The sequence below is a fragment of the Octopus bimaculoides genome, chromosome 2, assembly GCF_046866305.1.
Source record: "Octopus bimaculoides isolate indiv1 chromosome 2, ASM4686630v1, whole genome shotgun sequence".
NCBI lineage: Eukaryota > Metazoa > Mollusca > Cephalopoda > Octopoda > Octopodidae > Octopus > Octopus bimaculoides.
The window spans coordinates 38,402,678-38,422,775 of record NC_142929.1 but is presented as its reverse complement, the minus strand read 5'-3'; the positions used below and the strand labels follow the sequence as shown (position 1 = coordinate 38,422,775).

At 35.1% G+C, this 20,098-nt stretch overlaps 1 protein-coding gene across 3 annotated transcripts in view; it reads right to left on the bottom strand.

Annotated features, from left to right (window-relative positions):
- LOC106873453 (axonemal dynein light chain domain-containing protein 1) overlaps positions 1 to 20,098 on the bottom strand; it is a 103,902-nt gene that overhangs the window by 65,020 nt on the left and 18,784 nt on the right. For all 3 annotated transcript variants that reach the window (XM_014920813.3, XM_014920812.3, XM_089343602.1), the window contains exons 11-15: positions 19,051 to 19,143; positions 16,705 to 16,771; positions 14,446 to 14,604; positions 12,551 to 12,819; positions 1,264 to 1,345 (exon numbers count right to left, since the gene is read on the bottom strand). In XM_014920813.3, coding sequence (XP_014776299.1) covers positions 1,264 to 1,345; positions 12,551 to 12,819; positions 14,446 to 14,604; positions 16,705 to 16,771; positions 19,051 to 19,143 — 670 coding nt within the window. The remainder of the gene's footprint in view (positions 1 to 1,263; positions 1,346 to 12,550; positions 12,820 to 14,445; positions 14,605 to 16,704; positions 16,772 to 19,050; positions 19,144 to 20,098) is intronic.

Genomic DNA, 20,098 nt, shown 5'->3' with positions numbered 1-20,098 from the left:
CAAACTAACAATGCTGGTAAGATCCAATAATGTAATGAGACCAATGAAATCAACTGTCCTTCCTTAAAAAATTGGTTGAAGTCTTCTCAAAAGAAATGAAATTTTAATTTGATATTGTTGCCAGTCTAAAACTATAATCTCAGAATGGATTTCTTTTATTATACTTATACTATCACAACATTAAGGAATGGTTAGAATATCAAAACTTATCATTTTCTTATTTTCTGGTTGTTTATAATTTTGTAAACAATCATATAACATAGAAATCAGCATTTTATTGTCCCTAAGAATTTCTATTAGATGCAGCATTATATCATTAAAATAAGGACAAAATCTTTAACTACATCAATGACTGACTCCTTTATGTTTTTCCTGTCTCACATACAGAACTATTAATGACATTCTCTTGAGTTTATCAAACACTTATGGTATTTAAAGAATTATGATGCTGTAACTAAGTACTGAAGCTACAAGCTCATAGGTGGTATCTCTGAATCTTGCACTAAATCTTTTCAATACATTCACCTCTCTTACCATCAGTTACTCTCCTTTTATGCTCATATAACCCTCACCTCCATCTTTTTCTACTAGATCCACTGTCTGTATTCTCTCTTAATCCTTGAGGGTTTGCTCTGACACCTTGTCACCATTATCATTATCTTCCTAGTAACTCCCAACTGCCTTTATATAATACAGGGAAGCCATGTACCTTTTCTATAGCAAGATACCCATACTTATCCTCCCATCACCTAGCATAAAGCCACCTCTACCCACTCACAAATACCCCCACTTGACTTAGTTGGGGAAGCTTTTTCTTTTTCTTGTTCTTTTTCTGTCTTGCAGGTTACTTGACATCCTCACTAGAGCCAGCAGCATGAAAAAAAGCATCCAATACACACAGTGAAGTGGTTGACATTAGGAAGGGCATCCAGCCATAGTAACCATGGAAAAGCTAACATTGAGCACAATAAAGCCCTGTCGCTCACCAGATCCTGACAAACCACCCATCCTATGCCAGTGTGCAAAACAGACAAACGATGTTACCCTTGGCAAAAAAAAAAAAAGAAAAGAAAAGAAAATGATCAACTCTACTTTCACTTGCACGGTCAATGTCATGAGATTCAAGCAACAGGCAACTCATGCTCAAAAATTCAATGACAAAGTTTTCTGAAGCATCAAAAGCTTTGTGAATGAAATGTTAAAAGAAAATAAACCTTACTTAACCTTAAATATATAAACTGAAAATTAAAATAAATAGTAAACCTGATCCCAATAAATCATTTTCTTAAAGAGGTCATCTAACCGCCGAAGATTATGTGTAGTGTCAGTAGTGCCATTGTTATTTCTGAAAAGAGAAACAGGATTTTTTTTTATATACATATATTTTTTAAAAATAGCATATAAAGTCATGTAAAATTCATTAAATAGAGAAAAACAAATATGGAAGTCAACAAGCAATATGTTTCTAATTAAATTAAACCTCTGCACATTCTAGTTAATTTTGTCTCAAATTTATAGAGTGAATCAACATGTTGTTTTAAAAATAATCCACTGATTGTAGTAAACTAGTGGCATTCTGTCGGCACATGACAAGGGTTCCAGTAGATCCAACCAACAGAAGAGCCTGCTCATGACATTAACATGCAAGTGGCTGTGTACTCCTGTACTTATTCTTAACTTCAATACTTATTCTATCAGTCTTGTTTATCAAATCGCTATGTTACAGAGATATGAACAAACCAACACCAGTTGTAAAGTTGTAAGTTGGAGACAAACACAAACCATGCACACAACACACACAAACACACACACATGCACACATATAACAGGCTTCCACGTAGGCGCAGACATGGCTGTGTGGTAAGAAGCTTGCTTCCCAGCTACATGGTCCCAGGTTCAGTCTTACCGTGTGGCACCTTGGGCAAGTATCTTCTACTATAGCCTTTGGCCAATCAAAGTTTAGTGAGTGGATTTGGTTGATGGAAACTGAAAGAAGCCTGTCATATATGTGTGTGTGTGTGTGTGTGTGTCTGTGTGTGTGTGTGTGTGTGTGTGTGTGTGTGTCTGTATATATATTTATGTGTGTGTGTCTTTGTGTCTTTGTTTGTCCCCCACCATCACTTGATGTTGGTGTGTTTACGTCCCTGTAACTTAACAGTTCAGCAAAAGAGACTGACAGAATAAGTACTAGGCTTATAAAGAATAATTCCTGGGGTTGATTTCTTCAACTAAAACCCTTTAGGGTGGTGCACCAGCATGACCACAGTCAAATGACTGAAACAAGTAAAAGAATAGTTTCTATCTACTAAATTCACTGACAAGGCATTGGTTGGATCAGGGCTATAATAGAAGAGTACCATACAGTGGGACTGAACCAAAAACCACATGGCTGCAAAGCAAGCTTCTTAAGCACAGGGCCATGCCTGCTAGTTAAATTAGTGTACAGTAAATTGCAGTGTACAAGTCGACTTTTTTAAATCTGATAAAACCCCAAAACTAGGATTTGACTAATATAGCTAGGATAAAATGCAAACCTTTACCAGAGAGAGGTCAACCAGTGGAGCAGTTAATAATCACTGTACACCACTTACCATAACTCAGACAGGTTGCCACAAGTATTTCCAACTAAAACTCATGTTTGGTGAACACACTTAACATATTAACACTGAGATCATCGTCATCATTTTCTTAATGTCCATTTTTTCATACTTGCATGGGTTGGACAGAATTTATTGAGAATTTTTACAGCCAGATGCCTTTCCCATCACCAACCATTATCTGTTTCCAAACAAGATAATATTTTCCCATGGCCAGAAATGTTTTTGCAGAATATTGGAAATGAATGATGTTCATTTATAATAATTACTTCATGCCAAGTCAATGAGAGATAAGCATATACTTACACACACACACACACACACACACACACATACACACACACACACACACACTTATACACATATACACATGATATATGCCACAGGTTTCTTTCAATTTCCATCTACAAAATTCACTCACAAGGCTTTGATTAGCCCAAGGCCACTGTAGAAGACATTTGCCCAAGGAACCATGCAATGGGACTGAAACAAAAAATATTGTTGGGAAGCTTCTTAACCACAGTTATGTAAGTATAAATTCAGCATTATATTACTGCTACAGCACAGGCTGTTTCAAACAGCTGATACACTGAGTGTAAATGCTAACAGGAACAACACACCAAACCCAGGCGGCCAGTCAGACAACTACGATATGTATGTCATCTGTATAACTTCATGATAGCACAGAAGATTGTACATTCACATGAATATAGACATTTATGGTTAATGGGAGTAACAGACAATAATACCCATATTTACCATAACATTTAGCTAATGTGCAAGATTTGCATGTTTTATATGTGGCTGATGTACTTGTGAATTCACAGAAAAAATTACTGATACATACACAATGCACTACGGTCGGTAATGACAGTTTAATGATACATAATAGCAGTTTATTGAATATACACACATTGGCATTATTACTATACAACATTTAAAATAAAGGTTATTCGAAAGTTATTTTATTGATGATTAAAACCATAACTCTAACATACTGCACTGTAATTTAAAAACATTGACTGATACATACTTTATAAATTTAAATTCCATGGTTAATTATGCTTAAAAATAATTATTTTATTGACAATAAAAGCATGTATGATCACATTTTAGAATTCTTCAAATTCTTTCTTCAAATACTGTCCATCATCTGATGTAAAGTCAGCATGTAGATATAAATCACTGGAAGTTCAAATGATATATTTGGATCGGTCACTGTCCTGCTTGCCATTTTCTTTCCATAAATTATCTTCTTCCCCATTGATTGGATATGAAATAACACACTCTTCTAAAAGATTTTACTACAGTTTCTTCATGTGCACCTTCCCCAAACTTCATCACAAAATTGCACAACACATCCTTCATGAATGTTTTTTCCTTCAGTCACTATCTATTTATTCCACTCCAAACAAATATTGTGTTTAAAAGGTTCAAGAGGGCATCAAGAGGTTGATTAATCCCCTTGAAATTATGCAAATATAAAATTGTTTCATTAATTGTTACATTAATTGTTACATTAACTGTCAAGTGAGACCTGAACATGTCCCACACTAACTCCTTTCCTTTCATAAGCCACCTGGCCACCAATTCCACACATTGTCAATCCATAAATGCACTCCAGCATCATTCATCCAACCATTTTTATGAATGTAGACAAAAAAAAACTTGGCAAGAACTTTATAGTTGGCATTGTTTTCATTTGAATATAACCTTTGGCTTTAATTTAGTTCCTTCTGCAAGACAGTTTAATACAATAGTGAATTTAGTCTTTTCTTGACTTACACTGCTTATCAGATGATGCTTTTTTTGTATTTGTACTTTTGATTCAAGAGTATATTGAAAAAAACAAGGCTTTTCATCCATGTTACCAACCTGACACTACAAGTAGTCATGTTGCTTCTTCAGTAAAATGACATGTGTATAGCAATTTGTAATTTTTTCTTCAAGATCTTTTGGGAGTTTCTGGGCAATTTTAGTCTTCTGTTCAAACACCAAATCTTTCCTCTTCATAAAGCAAGAAATGCCAGCTTGCAGTTGCCTTAAATCTTTACTTTCACCAGGACATGTTTTTGCCCACTTAAGTTCTTGGATCCATGAGCAAGTTATGTTAACTTGGGCCATCTTTATAGTTTTCATTAACTCGGCCTTGAAAGTAACTTCTTAATTCAAACCAATGGCAGATACCAGTTCATGCAGTATTTTCCTTCTTAGACATCTTCAGAGAGGCTTCATATTTCCATACTTCCTCACTACCTGTGTTTGAAACCTCCTCAAACAACAGTGCTCAGTGAGGAATGTGGCATAAATGGAAAGCTGATGTGTGATTTACTGTAATTTGAGGGGATTTCAGGCACAACGACTTTCAGCTTGAAACAAGTGTCATATTTCATTGTTTTTGCCATAGGGATAAAATATTTTCAGATATAATATTTAGCAACTGAATATCATGTGAATATCATGTGTGTTGAACAGCTACAACTGGAGAACATGCTTAGTTACACTTACAATGATGCCAGGTTGGCATGTGGTAACAATTAGATAATGAGTTGATGCAAACAAGGGCATGAAGTTTTTGGAGGTTTAGTAAATTGTCTTGTTAGCTTGTTCCGCATATAGTAACTCATTTAGAGGATGACAGCCTAACCTGAGTGTTGATAATGTAAAGAATGACATTGGTGGTACCACTTGCTCTTTGTTTATATCACTAATGTAAATGATGTTGAACTATGTTATTTTACTATAATACACAGAGCATAGTATTACTATGGTGTGTGATCTATTGATATTTTATCAGAGGTATTGATTTTGAAAGTGGCACATGAAGAGATGTTGCTAACACACATATACTACACTGCCCTCTTGCCTATTATATTTATATACACACAGGCACAGACACACACACACACACACACACACACACACACACACACACATACACATATATGCATGATCTATACATACATATAGTATATACATATATATTTATATAAATGTGCACACACACACACACACACACGTACATGCATGAGTGTGTGTGTGTAATGTTCTTGGTTTGATAAGAGACAATGCATAAAACTCTGGCCCCTTGAGTTACTCTGTAACTTCTGTTAATTATAAATAATAAAAAAAGTATATGTTTTCATTACTACCGCATATTGCTGCAAATGAATATTTTATTTGTATTTTGTAAAACACAGTAATGATGATGATGATGATGAGGATGATGAGGATGATGATGATGATGATGATGATGATGATGATGATGATGATGATAAAAAAAAATCTCAAGTGCATGAAAAATACTTTTCCAGAATGTTATTGGCAATTTCGGCAAGTGCTCTCAAAAAGGTTTGTGACTCCTGACCTCAAGCAACATGCCATGCTTGAGAAGACCTGTCAAGCCAAGGGAAATCATAGTTATGGACGATGCTAGTGTCATGTAACTGGCACCCGTGCAGGTGACATAAAAAGCACCTTTTGAGTGTTGGGTCTCACGGAGGCAATGTGGCCAATGCTGATGTCACATAACTAGCAACCATGCTGGTGGCCCATAAAAAGCACCTTTCAAGTGTTGGAAATGTGGCCAATGCCAGTGTCACATAACTAGCACCTGTGCCAGTGGCACGTAGAAGCATCTTTCAAGTGTTGGGCTTCACAGAGGCAATGACAAATGACTGAGACCTTTAGCAATATGCCATGATACAGATATTGAGCCTGAAAGGATGAAAGACAAAACCGACCTCAGCAGAATTTGAATTTAGAACTTAAAGATGGATGAAATACTGTTAAGAATTTTGCCTGGCACGCTAACAATTCTACCAAATCACCACCTTTACCTGCCTTGTAATAACAGTAAAATTCCCAACTCTTATTCACTTTTTGAATTAAGAAAAATAAATTAAACGTCTTCAAAATGTTTAAAAACTCAGTGAAGTGTTGTACATTTTGTGAAGTGGTTAGCATTAGGAACAGCATCCAGCTGTAGAAATCTTACCAAAGCAAATATTGGAGCTAAGCATAGCACTCTGACTTGTCAGTTTATGCTGAACCATCCAACCCATGCCCGCATGGGATGTTAAATGATGATGATGATGATGATAATGACGACATCAATGATCATGATTTCACTGATGATGATGATGATGATGATGATGATGATTAGAGTTAGGGGATTTACAGCTGCAGTAATTTTTTTTTTCATATTAATATATTTCATTTACATTTGAAGCATATAAATTATATTTTTTTTATATATTTGAAAACATTATTTGTTTTACTTCCTGAAAATTTAAAACGTTTTCCTTTCAGCTTCAATTTGTTAAAGCTGAAAATGTAATTAAAAAATGTAAATAAAATATAGTTATACATATCAAATGCAAACAAAATATTTACATACACAAGAAAGTGCTACAACATTAAAAAAGAAAAATTGTCCCCCCCCCCCCCAAGAAAACATAAATATAATAATAAAAGTTATTTTTCAATTATTTATTTATTTATTCATTTATTTGCATTCTCTGAATCTCTGATGCTCCAGCCATAGGAATCTAAAGAAATTTCATATATTGGGTTGGCAACTAAGTTCCCGCCGTTTTTTTAATTTTGGAATTCATTGCATTTTTTAATTTTGGAATCTATATTTTTCGAGAATTGTATTTTTGAATCATTTTGGAATCTATTTTGTTTTTTTTCTAGTTAATTTTAGTTAATTTTTGTTTATTTTCAGATCATTAAAATGGAATGTCAAGTTAAGAAAAACAAGTATTTTCGACACCTCTTTCGTTTTGCTTTTAATCAAGAGTCTAAGGCCGCAAAAGCTGCTTGCAACATTTGTACAGTGTATGGAGAGGGTGCCATAGCTGAAAGAACTGCTCATGATTGGTATGCCAAGTTCAAAAATGGAAATTTTGACCTCAAAAATGCACCTCATTCTGACCATCCAGTTGAGTTCGATGAAGAGCGATTAAACCGACTTTTGCATGAAAATTCCTGTCAAACAACAAGGGAACTGGCAGAGAAAATGGAATGCTCCCACACTGCTATGGAGAAGCATCTCCACTCGATGAGAAAGGTTCAGAAGTATGGAGCATGGGTTCCGTGTGCTTTAAGTGACAATAACAAAAAATCAACAAGCCACAATTTCCGCTGGTTTGCTTGCTCGTCACCACTTAATTCATGGACACAAGCAATTATTTCTTTACCAAATCGTTACTGGCAATGAAAACGATGCCTGTACATCAATATGAAGCAGTGTAAGAAATGGCTTAGCCCCGGTAAACAAGCGACACCGTGCGTGAAACAAGATCTTCATCCACGTAAAACGATGTTGTGCGTATGGTGAGACTGGGAAGGGATTATCCATTACAAATTGCTTGAACAGAACCAAATAGTCAATGCAGAACTCTATGTTCAACAGATGGAATGACTCAACATGGCTATTCATTAGAAAAGACCTAATTGGCAGCATGGAGTTCTTCTGCTGCACGACAATGCCCGCCCTCATATCGCCAATATGACCAAGGAAACCATTCAAATGCATGGCTGGGAAGTGCTGCCACACCCACTGTACTCTCCTAATTTGGCACCAATGGATTTCCACCTATTTCAATCTCTTTTAAATGCTATGCACAGAGTTTCATTCAATACTGATGCAGAATTGAGAGCTTAGATCAATTTTTCAAGTCGAAATCAGGTGATTTCTACCGATGAGGTATTGAAAATCTTGCTGAACGTTGAGAAGAAGTTGTAGACAACAAGGGCGAATACATTATCGATTAATTAGTTGTTATTTTTTATTAAACCTTTTAAAAAATTTAAATTTATAAAAACAGCAGGAACTTAGTTGCCAACCCAATATATGAAACATTGTATCAAATCAGTGCTGGCAATAATTTCTATAAAAAATTTCTAGAGATAACCTTAAAAAGTGATTTAATAACACTGCTAACACAGTAGAACACAGTATTGACTTATAAAGCTTTTAATATACTTGTGTCATATGCATATGAACCAACATCATCTTTCCATGCATATCAGTGAAATGTACATCTTATAACACTGAACTTCTTTATATGGCCTGAAGAGGTTTCTTCTACAATAAGGGGTGCATTCAATTCCATTACATTGTTCTCCACCCACTAAGGAGCAGTGCAGAAATAAACTGAAATGATCGTTGTCCTAAATAAACCTTCTCATACACTCTGTCTTGTATGTTAATCATTTAGAATACACTCAACATGCACCAAGCAATTCCTTACATACATTCAGCAACAAAAGTGCACTACCCTGGATGACACCTGGTAGCCACAAGCGGCAAATGTACTCTACAGGCACACTACAAGGGACATTCCCATAACAAGGTTTGGATACTACACCTTAAAGTCTCCCATGTAAACTTTAATTTTAAATACAATTTATATATATATGTATGTCTGTATACATGTTGGACCACTGAACTCAACACATTTTTTTCATTCTCTTTCTATTTATTTCCTCTTATTTTCCTTTTCTGTCAAAGAGTGTAGGCTCAAAACATAAAAAGCTTTTCCATTTTTCCCGAGCATCAAACTAATACACTTGCTTGTTGTTCCTACCCCTGTCTTTGTCTTTGTTTTCCTGTAAATTTGAACTATGTATAAAACAGGCTTCTTTTAGACTTCATCTACCAAATCCACTCATAAGGCTTTGGTCAGCCCCAGATTGTGCTAAAACACACTTGTCCAATGCAGCAGCATTGCAACAGGATTGAACATGAAACCATGTGTTTGGAAGTAAATTTTTAACCACATAGTATTCTACCTCATACTGATATTTACCATTGACCACACCTACACTTTTACTTACTCATCTTTCACTACTACCCCCTCATCCACCCATCCATCTCTAGCCATCTGTCACCCTTTTCTCACATTCTTGTGAACTTATTCACCCACCCTTCTCAATCCACGGACTGTATTCTCACTAACACTCACTTTCTTGTATTTCAAGTGTACTCTTTGACCTCATCACCACCATTTTTGTCTTCTTTCAGTTACTACTATCTACTCTTGTATAATGCAAGATAGCCAAGTATTTCTTCTATAGCAGTGTTTACCAACCTATTTCCACCCCCACCCAGGCCTCACAATAACTTTCCAGAAAAATGTATGTTAGAAAAAAAACATTATTTTTGATATATTAAATTCAAATTACGATAAACGTAAACAAATAAACGAAGTTTGCTTTTAGAAGCGTTCAGATGTCTTAGAAAGTTAAAGTGATTTTAAATTCTCAATCGCAGGATAATGCTAATAATATAGCCTGAACAGGATAAACTACCCCTATTTTGCAGAAAAAAGTGTAGGTGGTTAGCTATTATTTGATACAAAAAAATCTACTGGAAACTCTTTTATTAAGTACTTATTGACTAAGGAAAAAAAATAAATAAATCACTTTACTGTAAACCTTGTACCTGGTGACTATGGCAGATTTCCTTGATTTGAGGAGACAATTTTGTTAGCTTCAGCTGTAAACCACCATGTTTTGTAATTTCTCTTGGCAAATCATCAACAGCACTGAAGCCACATTCAACCAAATAAGATGTGGAGAAATTAATCAAAAGTTCTTTTGCTGAAATGGCAGTGTCAGGGTATTTCCTTTCAACTTCATCACATAGTCACACCTTGGTACCTTCCATTTTGAACAAAGCTTTCACTGATTAGTTTGTATTAAATAATGGATCTCATGCCCCACCACAATTTTCCAAGGCTCCAACGGTGGGGAATATACCCCATGTTGGGAATCACTGCTCTATAGCAAGATCCTGTGCCTGTTCCTCTATCATACTTTAGCCCCTCAACACCTGACATAAAGCCACTTGCCTCTCTGCTACAACCCCACACAGTCAAGGGGCCTTTTTTTTTTGATTTTGAAGTTACTTTGTGAGCTCACAAGTGCTACTGTCACACAAAAGTACCTAGTGAACTCTGTAAAATGGTTGGCATTAGGAAGGACATCAAGCTATAGAAAGCATGCCAAAAACACATGATGCAGTCATTCTGACTCATTGGATCCTGTCAAACTGCAACTCATCCCAGCATGGACGATGCACATTAAATGATAATGATGATGATGATGATGATATATCTATATGCGCTTAAATATATAGATATGTGTTTGTGTGTGTGTGTGTAAGTATAAATATATATATATATATGCATATGCATATATATTTGTATATGGGTCATCGAGGCAGTGTGGCTGATGCTGGTGTCATGTAACTGGCACTTGTGCTGGTGGCACATAAAAAGCACCGTTTGAGCATTGATCTTCATGGAGGCAATGTGGCTGATGCCAGTGTCACGTAATTGGCACCCATGCTGGTGGAACATAAACACTCATTACACTTTTGGAGTGGTTGGCATTAGGAAGGGCACCCAGCCATAGAAATTATGCCAAATCAGACTGGAGTCTGATACAGGTCCTCAACTTACCAGCCATGATCAAACTGTCCAACCCATACCAGCATGGACGATGGACGTTAAATGATGATGGCATTTAGAAGGGCATCCAGCATCCAAATCATGCCAAAAGTAACCTCCCCTGTGCTAGTACCACATAAAAAGCACTGAATCCACTCTGCGGAGCGGCTGGTGTTAGGAAGGACGTCCAGCCATAAAATCCCTGCCAAAACAGACACAGTAGCCTTGGGTAGTTTTTCTACCTGGCCGGCCCCTGTCAACTGACCTACCCAGGCATGCATAGAAAATGAATGTTAAATAATGATGATGATATATATATATATATATATCATCATCATCATCATCATCATCATCGTTTAACGTCCGCTTTCCATGCTAGCATGGGTTGGACGATTTGACTGAGGACTGGTGCAACCGGATGGCTACACCAGGCTCCAATCTAATTTGGCAGAGTTTCTACAGCTGGATGCCCTTCCTAACACCAACCACTCAGAGAGTGTAGTGGGTGCGTTTACGTGTCACCCGCACGAAAACGGCCACGCTCGAAATGGTGTCTTTTATGTGCCACCCGCACAAGAGCCAGTCCAGGGGCACTGGCAACGATCTCGCTCGAAAACCCTACAAGGCCAGTCAGGCGGTACTGGCAACGGTCACGCTCAGGATGGTACATCTTATGTGCCACCCGCACAAGAGCCAGTCCAGGGGCACTGGCAACGATCTCACTTGGCTTGCTGGGTCTTCTCACGCACAGCACATTGCCAAAGGTCTTGGTCAGTAGTCATCGCCTCGGTGAGGCCCAATGTTCGAAGGTCTTGCCTCACCACCTCAGCCCAGGTCTTCCTGGGCCTACCTCTTCCACGGGTTCCCTCAACTGTTAGGGAGTGGCACTTTTTCACGCAGCTATCCTCATTCATTCTCACCACATGTCCAAACCAGCGCAATCGTCTCTCTTGCACACCACTACTGACGCTTCTTATGTTCAGCTTTTCTCTCAAGATACTTACACTCTGACGGGTATGCACATTTACATTACACATCCAGCGGAGGATACTGGCTTCATTCCTTGCGAGCTTACGCATGTCCTCAACAGTCACAGCCCACACATATACAATATATGTATATATATATATACACACACATACATATGTGCCTGTTATATATATGTGAATAATATGTATAAAGATATATGTATATAAATATATATGTGTGTGTACTTGAATGAATACAAGCACAAACACACATGCATGCATGCATGCACACACACACATACACGCATGCATGCACATACACATATAACTGTACAACAAATATGTTTAGAATTATGATTCCTACTTTTGATTATATCCCTTCCATATCACAGTCCATCAAAGAATTTCCAAAAGAACTTAAAATATCTACATATCCACCTGCTTTTTCATATGAGGTTTCTCAAAGAATTGTACAATATGAAACTTACCTGATTCAAGATAAAGCAAAAATAAAACAACTTACTCAAGGTTTTCTGTAAAATGTGTAATGTAACTTCCAATATCTGCTCGTAATGCCTTCAACTGTGCTGATGACTTTTCTTCCCATTGCGAAATATCCAAGAAATATTGTTCCATGTGAACCTTCCAGACCTCCAACAGGCCTTGTATTATAATCAAGTGGCTAGTGTCTATGTCACTTAATGTAACAGTGTAATGCTGACAAATTTTTGCCCACTGCTTCTCATAAATAATAAGACGTTTGGCAATAAGTAAATCACCTTCTTCAATGACCTGGTTTAAAAAAATAAAAACAATAATCGATAAAAACAAAATCTAAAAATCAAAATTAATTTCAAGATTATGACCTAGTTAAAAAGCTAATTAAATACAAAATTTAATCATCATACATTTAACATCCGTTTTCCATGCTGGCAAGGGTTGGACAGTTTGACAATAGCTGGTAAGGCCAGGTGCTGCACCAGGTTCCATAGTCTGCTTTGGCTTGGTTTCTATGGGTTGATGCCCTTCCTAAAGCCAACCACTTTACAGAATGTACTGGATGCTTTTTACGTGGCACCATCACTAGTGCTTTCTACATAGCACCAGCAACCACACCAATGCTTTTTATGTGGTACTTTGGTTTTAGGATCTCGATTCTGTTGTGGTGGTTGGGTCTTCTCATTCATATCAGATGCAAACAAGATTTTTAATAGGTACAGACATGGCTGTTGAGTAAGAAATTTCCAAACCACAAGGTGTGGCACTTTGGGCAAGTATCTTCTACTATAACTCTGGGATATATATATATATATATATATATATATATATATATATATATAATAATAATTATGATAATAATATTAGGGATAAAAATCCAAATTTACAGGTAAAAATTGTAAATTCCTATTTTTTTAAATTAAAATTAGCATATATATATATATACATATATATATACATCATTATCATCATCATCATCATCGTTTAACGTCCGCTTTCCATGCTAGCATGGGTTGGACGATTTGACTGAGGACTGGTGAACCAGATGGCTACACCAGGCTCCAATTTGATTTGGCAGAGTTTCTACAGCTGGATGTCCTTCCTAACGCCAACCACTCCGAGTTTTCTTTAATGTAGGTTTCCCAATTTTCTTCTACAGTGCAGTGCCACATTAAAAACACTGAGTCCACTCTGCAGTGGTTGGTGTTAGGAAGGGCATCCAGCTGTCAAAACAGACACAGTAGCTTTTATATCCTAATTTTTGACAACTGAAACATTTCCAAGTTTTAAATGGACAGTCTTTCTTAAAATACAGACCTCCACACCCATAGCATGGACTTGGTCATAATATTCTTTTTTCTTTATTTATTCCTAGTTGTCATGTCTGTGCTTGAGAGAATTTTTTTTTCTTCTATTTTCTTTATGTTCTGTCACAAGTTGATAATTCTTTGTTATTCCTCTGCTACTGTCTGCAGGGTTAAATTCTTGTCCTCCAGTTCTAGTTTTGTAAGAATCCAAGTAAATACTATGCCAACAACTGTAGCCAATTCAAAACAACTCTCAATAAACTATATAATTTCCTGTGGCTCCACGAACTCACAAACAACACTTTTCGACTTATTGCAATTTCTCATTTCCCACTCTCAGTCAAACATGCTGCTACTTATATGAGTTCAGCTAATCCATTTTCACAGGAGTTGTCATGATCCTCACTGTAACAGAGAAGACACTACTTGCCCAAGGCACCACACAGTGGAACTGAACTCAGAACCAAGTGGTTGAAAAGCAAACATCTTACCTGCACTTCATAACAAAAGTACCTTTTCCAGGAATACCACTATGCTTACAGTGGTATGCCAACTCACTACCATCCACCAAAGGATGAAAAAGATAATAAACAAGCAATTGTGAAGAACTCACTTTGATGGCTAAATTATAAGTTGTCTTGCACCACAGGTCTCGCTCTTGAGTAGTATTGTTCACCTGCTTTTCCAAACGGTGACGCTGAAGATCATATAATTCTTGGTACTCCTTTAGCATGTTGGCATTTTTGGCTGATTCACTCAGAGCAGTTTTTAACTGAAGAAAATACAATGTTAATTCCCAGCAAATAACAAATTCAGTAAAAGAAATTAAACATCAATAATATTATACCAAAAAATAAGGAAAGTCCTAACATTTGTAATTTAGTAGTTTGAGACTTTATCTGGTTCATATCTCGTACAATGTCAAATTTTTCTAAGTGGTTTTGGGAGTGTTTGACCAACAATATTTTTGAAGGCTCTCTCTCTCTCTCAGTCACTCAAGCTTTCTCTCCATATAGATAGATAGATAGATACATACATACATATATACATACATACACACACACATTTCTAAGTAAAAGACAGAAAGAGAGGAATGGAAAGAAAAAAATATACATATATATATATATATATATATATATATATATATATATATATACAAAACACACACACACATTCTCCCCATTCTCCCCTCTGTTTTTCAGGTACACTCACACACATTTGTAGCATGCCTATACTACTACTATGTACATAATATTCAAATTCCTAGTTCTGGTAATATTCTTAATGCCAAATTTTTATGTGGTAAATAAAACTTTTCATTATTAAATAATAACAAAAACAACAAAATAGTCACCCTAAATAATTTTGTTGATCCTTATGTGCTGGAATGGTACATTCTGACAGTGAGATCTAGGCTAGTTATCGCTGATAATATAACACAGTTTTTGTCACATTGCCATGTGGTAAAATAAATTCATTTCATAATTACATAGCTTTGGGTTCAATTCCACTATGTGGAACTTTGAACAAACATGTTTTATCATAGCTTTGGGTTAACCATTGTCTTGGGAGCAAAATTTGGTAAATAGAAACTGCATGGAAGCCCATAGAGGGATCATTCATGTTCATGGATGGTAAACTTAATGTGTTCATCCAGTTTGACACCACTATTTGGTTTGTGAGTGGTGCTTTTAGCAGAATATGTTCTGTTGCAAGTATTTGGGAAAGGTCTTGGGACTGAGAATAATTTCTTCCTGACTTCACCTCAGTCTCAGAGACCCTAAAAGAAGATTACAGACATTGCCCTTCTTTCTGTGATTATGTCATTAATCTTTTTAATATGGAAACCAGATATATCCACTCAAAATTGAATTGCCCTTCACTGCAGAAAGCAGTTTTAAATATAACAATCTATGTTTTGTTGAGGAATGTCGTGTTTGAAAGTATTTTTGTTGTGATAGGTTAAGTTTACTGAGACAATGTGACTTGCAGAAAATATCAATTCTATTTTATGGTAGATTATCTAATATCATTACTGTAATAACAATGAAATTTTATTACATAGCTAAAGGCTTCATAAAAAAATAATATTTTGATACAATGTAATAATTTAAAGACTATGATCACATTCAGCATTTAACAAGTTCTCTAGTTTATAATCTCAGAAACAGAATAATGATGTTTTTTATACATTGTTTTTATAGCTGATATCAAAACCTATATGTGGTAATATTGAAGAAGTATGCAAAGTATTAAAACATCTTAAATAGATTAGAATGATTTTAATAGCAATTGTTAATAAGTAAGCAATAGATCAGACTGAAAACAATAATTTCATTTTCAGTTTGAAGCTGCAATGTCAACTATTCAGTTTATGATAAAGTTCCTAATCTGAAACTGCAGTAAACAATAAAACCTTACTATTTAAAATTGTTCTAGACAGACCAGTGGAATGTATAAAAATATCTTTATCATGAGTAACTCCAATGTACACAAACTTCTTTGCTCCATTTACATCAACATTGCTGGAGTTTGTCATCTTGTAATACAGTTGCAACAACATATTCTCCAAAAACTATATTTTGTAAAATATCCAAATCTTCTCAACAAAAGAAAATAGTTCTTACTTGAGAACTTGTTAAATAAACTCTTTCAACTGAATATGGTATGACAACTTATCCTTCTCTTACATGTAATTCATAAATTCAGTCTGAAGACAAAAATTCATTATAAGACATAATCTAAATTATTTGATTGAATTTATCAGAAGCATAAGAAATGTACAAAATACTAGACTTGAAAGAAAGAAACTTGCTTTCTTGAAAAATAAATTTAATTATACAAAAATAATTTTTCAAAAATATTTTCTTACTGCTTTCCTGGTTGTGTTGATTTCTTCAGTAAGTTTAATGTCCTGGGCTTTTACACATGCCAGTTCTCTGAAATAATTAGTATATAAAATGAACACTATTGAAACTTCATAACAATAAATAAAACTGGTTTATAGAATCAGAAGACTGAGTATAAATATTCAGACAGCATTAGATAAATCTTAATGGTTTCACAGCCATAAATTTAATATCATTCACTCCACCAGTTTATATTTCAATACTTAGTTATATTTGGCAATCATTAGTTTGTAGCAGATCTCTGCCTAATTATGAACCAATCTGCTCAGCTTCTCAGTTTAGAACCACAGCCTAATCATATTTTCATAAAAGGCATGACCAGTTGTATAAACTTTACCATATTGCCATAAAAGACATGAACATGTACATAAGTGTTTTCCATCCAATCAATATCAGTTGATGTGTAACAAGGAAAGGCAGTAGACTTAAAAGAAAATAAATATAGATTCTTGCCAAAATGTATTTCCAAAAGTTCTAGGAGCTTTGCTCAAGGTTATAAAAAGCTGGAGATTTACAATTTCAAAACAGAATCACCTCAGGTATTACACAGAACTCTGTCAGTTCCATGAAATGTATTCTCACTTTTCTCTATTTGTTTTGCATAACACACTCTGTATATCATATTCAGCAAAAGTTAAACAACCTAGGGTTATAATGATGATATACATATCTGTATGCATGCAAATATTTTTCGATATAATTACCTGTCTTATTCTGTTTATAATAGCAATGTGCAATTATCACTTATTAGTATTAAAACATTATTTCTGTCTTACGCAGTGTAAGCCTTTAAATATTACATATACAATAACATGTATGTTTTAGAGAGAGAGACAGACAGACAGGCAGAACTTCCAAAAGTAATATGGATTAAAACATTTCCAAAATCACTACTTACAAAAATTTGACATTGTATGGGGTAAGCTACTAAATTACAAATGTTAAGACTTGCCTTATTTTTCTGTATAATATTGTTGATATTCAAACAAATATTTCACATTCACAATAACATGTATGCACAATAAATTCATTGTACATATATAAAATACAACTGTTGGAAATTTTAAAGACATGGAAATGCAAAACATTTATCATTGGGTATTTCAGTAAGAGACAGAGTATCTTACTTCTATCTCTTCTTACTTTTTACCGAATTGTCATGACCAACCCAACAAAATTGGTCATCCTGAACAACCACAAGTTAATTGAATTATAATATCTTATTTCCTCCATCAATTCAGATAATTGTTTATAGTTGCAATGTTGTGTACTTTATCAATGTATATTGAACATTTGAATAATTTTCCAAAGAAGCACTATTGAGACATCTTGAACAATTTCCATTTATATTCTTGTAAATTGTTTTTTTTTTAAATAAATATTATACAAAAATTCATAGTAATTATGAATTTATTTCATTTGCATGCCAGTTTAATCTAATTTGGAGCTAAAGTGTTAATTAAATATTCATTGTTGTTCATAGTTTTAGATGGATAATGATTTAGTTAACTATTTAAAAACTACAACTGACTTTACAATGAGTATAGCCACAAGTATAACTTTCACAGTGAAGAAATTGACCTCATCATATTTGTGAACATCATATTTCTGACATTTATTTCATTGACTTCTGGAGAAATTAAAAGTGAAGCCAAACAGTAAAATTTTGATACAGAACTGAGATCAAGAGAAAATGCTATTATGCATTTATAATAGAATACTCTATTTTCCCAGAATGAGGTGACAGGCTGCAGCTGTTTGGAAACTGATGATTTATAATGGCTGACTGGATATTCTGCCTGTTTTGGCAACAGTATATTTTGTCACTAGAGGCAAACACAACACACACATATGCGTGTGCATGCAGACATAAACTCATAAAGACAGTGAGTGAGAGAAAAAAGAGAGAGAATGAGGGGATCATTAAAACATCTGATGTCAAATAAGCCAGCATCAGATCGGTAATGCCAAATAGACAATGCCACAATGGCTGTACCAAAATGTTTCATACCCACTATTTTCTCAGCCATCTCTTTTACAATGATATACAATAATAACAGTCATTTGTGATTACATAAAGGTACGCCAAAATAACAAGTTCTTTGCATATTTACAACATCAAGTATTGAACTGTTAAAATGTGTTTACAAAAATAATCCTAGGTTATAGACTAAAACCAACATTTACACATACAGCCTGTGACTCATAAGACAATGCCTGATAAACTTAACTGCTCACATTTAAAGATTAAGAAAATTATGAGAACTATTTTTGGTGAATGAAAGGATTAAAAAAACATTCTTACTTACTCAGAGAGTTGGATCAAAGCCCTCTTAAATCTAATTAGTTCATCTGTTAACCTTCGGTCAAGGGCTCGTTGTGAAAGCACTTCTTCATATAAGCTGCATTAAAAATTGCATTTTTGCTTTATAAACTAAAGTTTCTAGCATCAAACACAAAAATATATGAACTAATATGTTTACATACATGTATGTGTATGTGAGAAAATATATGTATAAACATGAAAAATTAAAACATAATTTCTACAGATGGCATCCAATGGTAAAACTATAACCTCAGCGAGAACTGTTTTGGCATGGTTTTATGGCTGGATGCACTTCCTAATCCCAACCATGTATGTATATATATATATTTACACACAGAGACGATTGTGTAGTAAGAAGCTTGCTCCCCAATCACATGGTTTGGCAAGTATCTTCTAATATATCTCCAAGCTAATCAAAGCTTTATGAGTGGATTTGATAGAAGGAAACTGAAAGAAGCCCATCACATATATATGGGGTAATCCCTTACTTTTTACTAATATATGTATATATATATGTATGTACCAGGTTTTGACAAACAAGAGGTGCAGCAATATCAAAGGAAGGTTAACTGGGAAGACAGTCTTTGTGTGTGACATGCATGGGGGCAATAAACACTGACGATATACAGAAAACAGATTCCATCACATGCCAGGGGGAAAAACTAGAAGTAGTTGATAGCTTCCATTACCTAGGTGACTAAGCCAATAGTGGAGGGGGATGCTCTGAGACCATAGCTGCTAGAATAAGAATAGCCTGAGCAAAGTTTAAAGAGCTCCTACCTCTGCTGGTTACAAAGGGCTTCTTGCTCAGAGTGAAAGGTAGACTGTATGATGCATGTGTGTGAACAGCCATGCTACACAGCAGTGAAACATAGGCTGTGCTGCTGAGGATATGTGTAGACTTGAAAGAAATGAAGTTAGTATACTCCACTGGATGTGTAATGCCCATGTGAATACACAGAATACACAACAGAGTGTAAGCAGCCTGAGAGAAAAGTTGGACATAAAGCATCAGATGTGGTGTGTAAGAG